The sequence below is a fragment of the Rhinopithecus bieti genome, unplaced genomic scaffold (assembly GCF_001698545.2).
Source record: "Rhinopithecus bieti isolate Rb0 unplaced genomic scaffold, ASM169854v2 scaffold_5341, whole genome shotgun sequence".
In the NCBI taxonomy this organism is placed as follows: domain Eukaryota; kingdom Metazoa; phylum Chordata; class Mammalia; order Primates; family Cercopithecidae; genus Rhinopithecus; species Rhinopithecus bieti.
The window spans coordinates 1,364,774-1,377,215 of record NW_016804835.1 but is presented as its reverse complement, the minus strand read 5'-3'; the positions used below and the strand labels follow the sequence as shown (position 1 = coordinate 1,377,215).

Here is a 12,442-nt window from a genome sequence, read left to right as displayed (position 1 = left end):
AAAAAAAAAAAAAAAAAAAAAAAAAACCACTTTTGTTATAAAGCTATTTTAATAATGATTTACCCTTTCTGCCTCTATTCTTTATAATTTTGCAGCCTGCCTCATCTGGAGACGATAGAGCCATGTGTTTTACTTGTAGTGTATGCCTCGTTTGTTGGGAACCTACTGATGAACCTTGGTGAGTCGTGATGTTTCTGGACATAATAGGCTAAGTCAGTCATGTAAATATGCTTCTAAATTTTACTTTTCTGCTTATAATTTTTTGCCTTTTGCCACCTATTTTTTTGTCATTGTCCTGAGAATGAGGTAGCCCTGTCTATACTCTGTCACACCACTTGGCATACAGTGTCTGTTAAGTTTGACTTTCTAAAATTTGTACATGAGGGAAGTACCAAACAATAGAACCACGCTCTAACTGAAAACCAGAAAGCTATGGTAAAGTGAACCTCAGCATGAGCTTTAGCAGTTGAATCTTGGTCTGTTGAGAGCAGGTTGTCAATAGGGAATCCATGAAGAGAGCCTTATAGTATACGTTTCTAATTTTGAAGGAATTTTAGGGAGTCTTTGATATCTCTGAATTTTAGTGCATGAAATTTTAGAACCTGGTTTTAACATTAGAGATCATGTATTGAAACTTCATGTTCACAAATAACTATTCTGAGGTCTTATTAATAGAAATAATAGTACATTGTTAGAGCAAATTTTATATAAGATGGTATACTAGGTACCATTCTGAATACTTTATATATTTTTAAATCATTTAATTCTCATGTTTCCCTGTGAAGTAGGTACTATTGTAATCTCCATTTTATAGGAGGGAACTATGAATATTCTCCAGTTTAACATTTATAGGTACTCTGTGAGATAGGAGTTACTATCCCATTTTAAAATGAAGAGAATAAAATTTGCTGAAGGGGCATATGGCTAGTAAGTGATAGAACCAGGTTTTGGTTTTAGGATATGTTGCTTGCTTTGTATTAAAATTAGTTTGAAGTCTCTGAATGTTAAATCACCTGATGTGCGTGGGGCAAACTTGCTAAAACATATTGCAGTGTACCTGTAGAGTTCAGATTGGAAAATTCAAGTTCCAATCTGTATGAAAAATTCAAGTTGTATCTATCTGCAGGCAGAGAGTTGAATACAGTAGTCCCCCTTGTTTGCAGGGCATACATTCCAGGACCCATTGGATACCTGAAACAGCAGATAGTACTGAACCATATACATACTATATTTTTTCCCTATTCATCCATAACCTATGATAAAGTATAATTCATAAATTAAGCACAGAAAGAGATTAATAACAATAACTAATAAAATTGAACAATTTTTTTTTCTTCAGATGGAGTCTTGCTCTGTTGCCCAGACTGGAGTGTAGTGGTACAATCTTGGCTCACTGCAACCTCTACCTCCTGGGTTCAGGCAGTTCTCCTGCCTCAGCCTCCTGAGTAGCTGGGATTACAGGCGTGTGCCGCCACGCCTGGCTAATTTTTCTATTTTTAGTAGAGATGGGGTTTTGCCATGTTTGCCAGGTTGGTCTCCAACTCCTGAACTCCGGTGATTGCCCGCTTTGGCCTCCCGAAGTGCTGGGATTACAGGTGTAAGCCACTGTGCCCGTCCTAACATTGAACAATTTTAACAATATAGTGTAATAAAAATTCTGTGACTGTGGTCAGTCTGTCTGTATTTCTCTCTCTCAAAATATCTTATTGTACTGTACTCATCTATTTTGGGACCATGGTTGACCATGAGTAACTGAAACCATAGAGGGTGAAGCTGTGGGCCAGGCATGGTGGCTCACATCTATAATCCCAGCACTTTGGGAGGCCGAGGCGGGTGGATCACCTGAGGTCAAGAGTTCAAGACCAGCCTGGCTAACATGGTGAAACCCTGTCTCTACTAAAAATACAATAAATTATCTGGGCATGGTGGCACACACCTGTAATCCCAGCTACTCGGGAGGGTGAGGCAGGAGAATCGCTTGAACTGGGGAGGCGGAGGTTGCAGTGAGCCGAGATTGTACCATTGCACTCCAGCTTGGGCGACAAGAGTGAAACTCCATCTCAAAAAAAAAAAAAAAAGAGTGATGCTGTGGATGAGAGGGGGACCGGGGCCTACTGTATGAACAGTTTTCAATTTGAGTTTCTGTTTGGAATTGTCTTTCCCCATAGAAGCCATCTTTATATATACATATATATATATATAAACCATTTTAATATATATATTTTAGGTCCCTATGCCAATCCTCAAAAGTTATTTAACCTATACCTGAAAATTGTGCAATATTATCAAATGTTATCTTCTTTGTAAATATTTTTTATGGAAAGTTGATTAAAATTTCCAACTTGGGCTGTTAAAAACCCATGTTTTCTTGACATGGCCAGGGATTCAGGGATTCTACCTCTTCTTTGCACCAGCATTTGGGATTCCTCAAACACTCAAGAAGTTGATGGGGTCTCTGAAGGCCTGGGGCAAGTCCTCCAAATGGGTAGGAGGAAAGAGGATTGATGGAGGCTGGGGAGCCTAGGTACCTTCTGAATGGTAAGGGGGAAAGGAAAAATTTGAAAGGGCGAATGGGAGTCAATATTTTGACTGCGAGTTTAGATAGAGTTCCTTTGGAGGGAGGTTGAAGTTAAAAACACAAAAAAATAGACCATACCCTGGTAACTAGCATTTCCACTTCTATTACCTATCCTAGGGAGTTAATTGCTCTTGTATGCACAGAGGCATAAAGTGGATGGTCACTGCAGTTAAAAATCAAATCCTTTTAAATGCCCATCAGGAGGGGAATAGCCCAGTAGAATGTGGTATATTCATATAATAGACTGTGGTCCAACAGTTAAGGGGAATCAACAGTAAGATCTCTGTTAATCACCCTCAGTAACTTTCAGATATGTTATTGTATCAAGAAATCTTTTGTATTAATAGAATGATTGGTGATTGAATACATGATAAAATATATATGTCATGTACATTGACACCAGTTGTTTAACAATTTAAAACCCTGTATTTTATTTAAAAATTTTTTTCACACATACTTCCACATCTATATGTACATTTATGTATGTAAACTTATAAAAAATATTTTAGAAATGTATCACTTAAATTTATAATGGTGGTGTCCTGGAGGTGGGATTGGAAATTACTGGGATTAGATTTTAAAATTGATGTGGGTCTTTAGCTTTATTTTATATAGCCATGTGTAACTTGTATAAATAAAATTTTATTGAAAAGTTAAAACTCAGGAAAAGAGAGAGATGGAAAGTGGTAAAGTACACTAGATTTAGCTGGGAGGGAACCTGGCCCAAATGTCATTTGCTTGGAGATGTACTGTAAAAGGATTAGGAAAGACATCTGCATATTAAAAACTGCCCAGGATTTATATATGGATTTATATGTGTAAGTTGTAGGTGCATGGTAAAAAGAAATACATACATTGTATGGAGTAGCACGTTTTATGTGTAAAGTTCTTTCTTTGACATGGAAATAAAACAATGAGTTAAAAACAATGGTTCTTTAAGAAACATTTATTTTTTAAATTTTATTTTATTATTTATTTATTTATTTATTCTTTTGGAGATGCGGTCTTACTTTGTCGCCCAGACTGGAGTGCGGTGGCGTGATCTCGGTTCACTGCAACCCCTGCCTCCCAGGTTCAAGAGAGTCTCGTGTCTCAGTTTCCCAAGTAGCTGGGACTACAGGTGTGCGCCACCACGCCCAGCTAATATATGTATTTTTAGTAGCAATGGGGTTTCCCCATGTTGGCCAGGCTGGTCTGGAACTACTGACCTCAAGTGATGCATCCACCTTGGCCTCCCAAAGTGGTGGGATTACAGGCGTGAGCCACCACGCCCAGCCTATTTTATTTTTTAGATACGAAGTCTTGATATATTGTCCAGGCTGAAGTGCAATGGCTATACACAGGTGTGATCACGGCTTACTGCAGCCTCATATTCTTGGGCTTAAGCAGTCCTCCTGCCTCAGCCTCCTGACTGACTGGGACTGTATGCTTTACCATCATGCCTGGCTCATGGGTTCTTGTTTTGGTAGCAGGATCCTGACATTTCTAATGCCTTATAATTATAGCTAATAGAAATAAAAATAAGGAATAACCAGAAAGAAATATAAAGGAAGCATAAAGTTGAGCAGATAGGTGCTAAGTTGATCCTGCTTACAATATTTGGGTCATTATACCAGTCTTGATCTGAGGTCCTAGTATTTTATTTAATATTTTAATTTAAATTTTTAAATTTTTTATTTTTTAGAGACCAGGGACTTGCTCTGTCGCTCAGGCCGGAGTGCAGTGGCACGATCGTAGCTCACTGCAGCCTTGAACTCCCAGGCTCAAGGGATCCTCCTACCTGAGTCTCCCGAGTAGCTGGGACTACAGGCACATGCTATCACACCCACCTAATTATTTTTATTTTTATTTTTTGTAGCAATGAGGTCCCACTATGTTGCCTAGGCTGGTCTCAATCTCCTGGCCTCAAGGATCCAACCACCTTGGCCCCTGAAGTGCTGGGATTACAGGTTGAGCCGCTGTGCCCAGCCTGTGTTTTATATTTCTTAAACTTGTTACGTTTTTAATTTAACATTTCTTTTTGTTCAGTAAGCATTTATTTGAAAGAAGTAGTGTATAATTTATTAACTTTACATTCCTAAGGCTCTTAGGAAATAAATTTTATTTAAAAGTTATTTGTCTGATTTGATTGTATAGTGAATACATAAGGTATATTTGTGTTCTTAATTTATATTATTTTATTCATACTAGAGATCTTTCTGCTTTCAGATCTTTACTAAAAAACTTTTAGTAAAATAGTGTAGTAAAATATTTAGTAAAATAACCTTTTGTGTTATGAGTGGCATTTATTGAGTTTCAACTGTATATTATTGATAGTTGTGGCCCCTGATAGATACGGAGAATTTTAAATTGAAACATAGTAGTTAGTCATTCAAAGCTGTAGGAAACCAGTGTGAGGAAATAACAGAAGTTTAAACAATTTTGTAGTATGTAATATAGCATTACTTACACTATAGTATTAGTTTCTCAGTTTTGTCTGAGATTGACTTTATAATCAGTTAAAGTGAGTAACAACTGCTATTGTTAAATGTTTGGAATATTGAATGTGTGAATATTATAAATGGTGAACATGTTAGAGTGATCTTCATAATATTGAATGATTTGGTTATATTAAGTCTTTAATGATGAATAGTTTAAGTTCAGATAAAAAAAGATGATGATCCTGGAGTTCTGTTTTAATGTACAAACTGAATTGCTTTATTTTTAGTAAACTTTTCCTTTCTTAATCTGTGTAAAGGTCTGAACACGAAAGACATTCCCCAAACTGCCCATTTGTGAAAGGTGAGCACACACAGAATGTGCCGTTGTCAGTCACTCTTGCAACAAGTCCTGCACAGTTTCCTTGTACGGATGGAACTGACAGAATATCTTGCTTTGGGTCGGGGAGCTGCCCTCATTTTCTAGCTGCTGCAACTAAACGAGGGAAGATCTGCATATGGGATGTTTCCAAACTTATGAAGGTATGTTTGAATTTTGAAGTAACAAATTAGTAACTGAAAAAAAAATCAGTTGTAAACTTAGGCTTTTCATTTGTTTAGGTGCACTTAAAGTTTGAAATTAATGCCTATGATCCAGCAATTGTACAACAGCTTATTCTGTCAGGAGACCCAAGCTCAGGAGTTGATTCAAGGAGACCAACTTTGGCGTGGCTGGAGGACTCCTCTAGTTGCTCAGATATACCAAAATTGGAAGGAGATAGGTATGTGAGTTTGTTTTAGTAGTATTTAATAGATGTTAACATGTTTTCCTAAATTTTATATTCTCATAGTTCTAATAATTAAAGAGGAGGGAAAAAAGTTATGCAGTTAAGAGATCAGAGAGTAAATGTTTGGTTAGAAATCTGAAATCTGTGATTCTTGAAGAAAAATCTTCAGAAACAGCATAGTTTATAAAATATACTTAACATTCTATCACAATCTATGTCAATTGGAAATTATTGCCACGTTGAACAATAGATCATGACAAGTCACATTGAAAAGTCTAAATAATGAAATGAAATTATACTGCAGTTTCACCTTCTACTAAATCTTTTTCATAGAGCAGTTGAAGTAGATGATTTCAGTTTCCCTTTTTTCATTAGCCCCTCAAATTATGGCAGTGCTAATGAATAATAATAATGGAATAACCTGAGGTGAAGTAAGAGGATCTAATTGTTTAAAACAGTGTACCAGTAGTCAACAGTGAGTTGAGGTACCATAATTATTGCTAGAGAAATATTTTGGTAAAATTGCTGTTCTGGATTCTCCTTCACTCAACTTCTCTGAGAGATTCCTGATTTTTGTGCTGCATCTGATGTAGGTGGGGTGGGAGAGTCTAAGTATCACCCTCCTTCACTTAGTTGTTTCCTAAGAACCACTACGGTTTTGACTGAACTGGGCTAGTAAGATTGTGTAGGTGGGGGGAAAAAGATTCTCTAGGCAGCCATGTGAAATGGAGCTATTTAACTGTGATCAGATGTCTTGATAGACTGAGAATATCTGCCATTTCACTTCCAGGGGCTCCTTATGTTACTGTTATGTGATGGGTGTTACTCTGTAGTCAGTGATTTATCATTTTCCTTCACAACCTCTTTGGTGGGATGTACTTTCATTAAGGAGTAATGTAAAATTTTATTAATGGAAGTTATTTCATTAATGGAATTAGTGGAAATTTACAATATATGTATTCTATCTAGTTCCTCTTGGTAATAACATTGAATAAAGCCTTGTGGTTGTTTTATTAATATAAATCTCTGTGAAAGCTTAATGGGAAAGCAGCTTAACTGTTGTCTGAGTTTCTGACCATATTTTGCCAGTAGGACTAGATATTAAGCATGCTTGATTTCTCTGATTTCTTAGAAGTTAGTGGAAAAGTAATAGAAGATAATGAAATTTATATGTCCTTCTAGGCTCTTACTTTAATTTGAACTTTGTCTTGAGGTTTTGTAATTTGGGGATTAAAAATTGAATCAAAATATACTTCTAGGATTACATATACCCACACACATATAGTCACAGCCTCCCAGGTAAAAGGTACATTTTAGATAAACATGTATTCTGTATTACTAGTGGAAATACTCCTCAACATTATATGGGGTAACGTGCTTGAGTTGAGGTAATCTCTACTTGCTTTTAAGAAATGTGTAATCTAGGGTTGAAGGTCGGTTTTCTCTGAAGAAAGTCTTAAACAAATCATACAAAAACATTAAGTTAATGTGGTAGGAGGAAGCTGAAGAGGTGAAACTTCATCCCTAACCTTACGCCTCCTATCTGCACTTCCCCTCCCCAAGAAGTAGAAGCAGTCCTGTTGGAATTGATAGTGAATATAATGAGCCATACTACCTCTGACTTCATGTGGCACAAGATCTAATATATTTGGTTATAAAATATACTATGTGGGTTTCATTAGCTTGAAGAATAATACATTAATTGGAAAAAATCTAAGCTTATCCAAGAAGTTTAAAGTAATTAGCAGTATAGCTTGCTTAGAATCGTTTTGTAAAATTTATTTTCTTTGTTATTTACATTGAGGGAATGAGGAATTGTTTTTGACCATTTTTTCTTAGAAGACAATATTTGTTTTCTGAATTAAGGAAGATTTGGTAATACATTTTAATGAATTAAGATTTTGTTCTAGATGATTCAGGTCAGATTGGTAAAATTTCTTGAATGTAAATGAAATTGTTTATGGGATTGCTATAAACCAAGGTACCCTTACTAGTATGTCTAGTTTTCAGAAACATACAATCTTAACTAAACATTTTTACTTTAACTGTAATATTTATTTTGCATGTGTATTGCTTTGTAAATGTTTTGCAAAATGTAGAAGGCTTTAGTAAATACAGTGCCTATTACGTAAATAGTGCATGCTTATTGCAGGAAAATGGGAAAATGCAGGAATGGAAATTGATGAAATACAGAGTAGTCATAATCACAGAGTAGTCATAATCACACTATGGAATTATAGTAACATTTATATGTATTCTAGTTTCTTTTTAAAATGCATGTTTTTTTTTTGTTGTTGTTGTTGTTTGTTTTTTGTTTTTTTTTTGAGACAGAGCCTCACCCTGTTGCCCAGGTTAGAGTGCAGTGGTACGATCTCGGCTCACCGCGACCTCTGCCTCCCGGGTTCAAACGATTCTTCTGCCTTAGCCTCATGAGTAGCTGGGACTACAGGTGCCTGCCACTACTCCTGGCTAATTTTTTGTATTTTTAGTAGAGACAGGGTTTCTCCATGTTGGCCAGGCTGTTCTCAAACTCCGGACCTCAGGTGATCCACCCACCTTGGCCTCCCAAAGTGCTGGGATTACAGGCGTGAGCCACTGTGCCCAGCCGCATGTGATTTTTAAAAAAGTTTTATTGAAGTGTAATTTTTCTTCTTCTTCTTTTTTTTTTTTTTTTTTTTTGAGACGGAGTCTCTCTTTGTCGCCCAGGCTGCAGTGCAGTGGCCGGATCTCAGCTCACTGCAAGCTCTGCCTCCCGGGTTTATGCCATTCTCCTGCCTCAGCCTCCCGAGTAGCTGGGACTACAAGCGCCCGCCACCTCGCCTGGCTAGTTTTGTATTTTTTAGTAGAGACGGGGTTTCACCATGTTAGCCAGGATGGTCTCGATCTCCTGACCTCGTGATCCGCCCGTCTCGGCCTCCCAAAGTGCTGGGATTACAGGCTTGAGCCACCGTGCCCGGCCTGAAGTGTAATTTTTCAAACCATAAAATTCATGTGAGTGTACAATTTAGTTATTTTGTTCATATAATTTTTTTCTTTTTTTTTTTTTTGAGGGAGTCTCACTCTGTCGCCCATGCTGGAGTGCAGTGGTGCGATCCTGGTTCACTGCAGTCTCTGCCTCCCACGTTCAGTTCTCATACCTCAGTCTCCTGAGTAGCTGGGACTGGCCCGCGCCACCATGCCCGGGTAAATTTTGTATTTTTAGTGGAGACGGATTTCACCATGTTGGCCAGGCTGGTCTCAAACTCCTGGCCTCACGTGATCTGCCTGCTTCATCCTCCCAGAGTGCTGGGATTATAGATGTGAGCCGCTGTGCCTGGCCTTAGCCGTATAATTTGTGATGTAATAGTTTGAGAATATTTTTGTCACAAAATATTTTAAAAGAATGTGATTTTACAATTTTTTTTTTTTCTTGAAACAAGATCTTGCTCTGTCACCTGGGCTTTACCTCCTAGGCTCAAGTCATCCTTCTACCTCAGCCTTATAAGTAGCTGGGACTAAAGACATGTGCCACCATGCCCAGCTAATTTTTTTTTTTTTTTTTTTTGTGGAGATGGGGTCTCACTATGTTGCCCAGGCTGGTCTTGAATTCCTGGGCTCAAGCAGTCCTCCCTCCTTGCCCTCCCAAAGTGCCGGGATTACAGGTGTGAGTCACTGTGCCTGTTCCCTGATTGTATTTTTGAAAACTTTCAGAATAAAACATTCTTTGCTAATTTAAGGCTTTTATCTGGCAGCCCTCTTTGAAATATCAAGACACCTGAATTCCTTTAAAACATACTACTACTTAATTTTAATTGTTCATCTTAGTACAACAGGTTAATACTTGGTTATTTATTTTTGTTACTGTAACAGCCATTCTATACTTAAAACCTATTGTATTTTCTTGGTTTGGACTTCTTCATTTTGATAATTCTCAATTATTAATATTCTTTGGATTCGTTTTACACTTACTCATTTTGATAATTCCCAATTATTAATATTTATTCTTTGGATTTGTTTTTATACTTACCCTATTTCTCTGAAACCAGCCAATGAGACTAATGAATTAGCAGCTGATATTAAACTTTTTTACATTTTTTGCTTTTGTAAATTATAGCACTAAATTGGTTTATGGGCGACTATATCACCTGACAAAACTAAAACAGAGAAACTTTTCAAAATATAGAAGTGAATTTCCACTTAGCTGCCCCAAAATATTTCAAACATTGCCTTGGAGTGCAGTAATATCCTTAAGCATTTTCAATGCAGAATGCCAATTTATATTATGTCTAAAATAACATTATAGGCCAGGCGCGGTGACTTGTGCTTGTAATCCCAGCACTTTGAGAGGCTGAGGTGGGTGGATCACAAGGTCAGGAGATCGAGACAAGACTTTGTCTTGTCCTGATGACCCCCTGTCTTCTGTATGTAAAGGAGTTCTTAGCCTCTCCAAAACAAAATATAAAACAAAAATAAAATTTTATGTACATGTGAGCACACAAACATACACACGTGCTTATACAACTATTATGTCTGGTTTTAGGCTGTCCTGAATTCAGTAATAGAATAGTTTGTAACGTTTTACTACTGCAAGCTGGTGCTTGATTTTATTAGCTGCTGCTGTCTTTTATTTTTTTGTTTGCCCAAGCTGTCCTTAGTCACACAGTAGTCTTCAAATTCCTACAGATGTTATTATAGATTCTTAGAGGTTTGCACACCCTATTTCAGTTAGACAATGATTTAAGAAGATTTTTGTCAGTGTTGTTCATCAGTTATGTTATCAAACTACTCTTTATATCTCATTTAAGCCAATTTTAATTGTTTTTTATGTTTGAGATATGTAGTAGTGATTTTAACACTGTACTTTCAGGCCAGGCATAGTGGCTCATGCCTGTAATCCCAGCACTTTGAGAGATAGAGGTGGGAAGATTGCATGAGCCCAAAGGTTCAAGACCAGCCTGGGCAATATGGTGAGACCCCATCTCTGCAAAAATTGAAAAAAAAGTAGCTGGGCATAGTGGCGTGTGCCTATGGTCCCACTTACTTGGGAGGCTGAGGCGGAAGGATTGCTTGAGGCCAGGAGGAGGTCAGGGCTGCAGTGAGCTGTTTTCCTGCCACTGTACTCCAGCCTGGGTGACAGAGTGAGACCTTGTCTCAAAAAAACTCAAAAAACAACTGTTCTTTTTTCTTTGCTTGCTCATATGATATATACTTTTTTGGAAATTCAAATTGTTTACTCTGTCTTTTGATTTAAGTGATGATTTACTGGAGGATTCAGACAGTGAAGAGCATTCCAGATCAGATTCTGTGACAGGTATGTAAAAAGTATTAGATAATGTATTAAAATTCTTTACACAGTTGTATATACAGCTAACTACCACTTAATTCTGAGTCTCTTACTTAATGCTAACTCTAAATTTTTGCTAGTATACACAGAAGACTGAAATATTGTGTGTCAGAGATCTCAAATTAGTAGTATGTACATAGTGTTCCATATTTAAAGTTTAAATGGTACCTATTTGAGCCAAAGGAATTAAAGTGGATAGTTACATTAAATTTTTGTCACATGTCAGGTAATTAAATCTTTTATTTGTATAATGTATTCTGTTAACTAAAAGTAGTGTTTAAAGCTCTTTATTCATATAGGTGAATACAGAACTACATTTTATTGTATGAAATTATAGACATTAAAATATCAAGTAAAATGCCTTACTAGCTTATAAAATATTAGGGCAAAATAATATACTTCATATTTTAATGTTATTTTGTAGGAAAAGCTAATATGCTTCAAAATAGTTTTACTATGTCAGAATTTAAATCCTAACTCTTCTACTTAATATAGTCTGATTGCACTTCTGATATATGGCATAGCGATATTAAAGTCTGTTAGAGTTTTAAGAATTAGGCCGGGCTTGGTGGCTCATGTCGGTAATCCCAGCACTTTGGGAGACCACTGTGGGTGGATCACCTGAGGTCAGGAGTTTGAGACCAGCCTGGCCAACATGGTGAAACCCTGTCTCTACTAAAAATAAAAAACAGTTAGCTGGGCGTGGTGGCGTGTACCTATTCCAGCTACTCAGGAGGCTGAGGCAGGAGAATCGCTTGAACCTGGGAGGCAGAGATTGCAGTGAGCTGAGATCGCCATTGCACTCCACCCTGGGCAATAAGAGAGAAACTCCCTCTCAAAAAAAAAAAAAAAAAAAAAAGAATTAGATAAGGTAAGTGCATATAAAGCGCAGTGGGAAGTAGCCAGTGTTTTTAAAAAGTGACTGTTACTAACTTGTGGCTATTGTTCAATGTCAGATGCTGTGTGCTACGTACATATGTAACTTAAATCTTTTTAGAAGAGGAATGGTTTTGTGTAGTACAGTTCACAAAAATTATAGTTAACATTTGGTAGTAAATAGTCTTTAAATTCTAATTTGTCATCACATTTTTTTGAAAGTCACTAAATGGAACACTGGACAATTTTGGGTTAATCCTTAGCAGTCTTTTGAAGCAGTTCTTAGCAATGAACAAAAAAATCACCAAATAAGGCCGGGCGCGGTGGCTCAAGCCTGTAATCCCAGCACTTTGGGAGGCCGAGACGGGCGGATCACAAGTTCAGGAGATCGAGACCATCCTGGCGAACACAGTGAAACCCCGCCTCTACTAAAAAAAAAAAAAAAAAAATACAAAAAACT

The 12,442-nt window shown here is 37.1% G+C and overlaps 1 protein-coding gene across 1 annotated transcript in view; it reads left to right on the top strand.

Moving 5' to 3' along the window:
• The window catches only part of BIRC6 (baculoviral IAP repeat containing 6), a 265,256-nt gene that overhangs the window by 39,690 nt on the left and 213,124 nt on the right, over window positions 1-12,442 (top strand). The window contains 4 exon segments of the mRNA XM_017870639.1: window positions 96-178; window positions 5,316-5,538; window positions 5,617-5,777; window positions 11,015-11,073. Of these exon segments, the coding sequence (XP_017726128.1) occupies window positions 96-178; window positions 5,316-5,538; window positions 5,617-5,777; window positions 11,015-11,073 (526 nt within the window).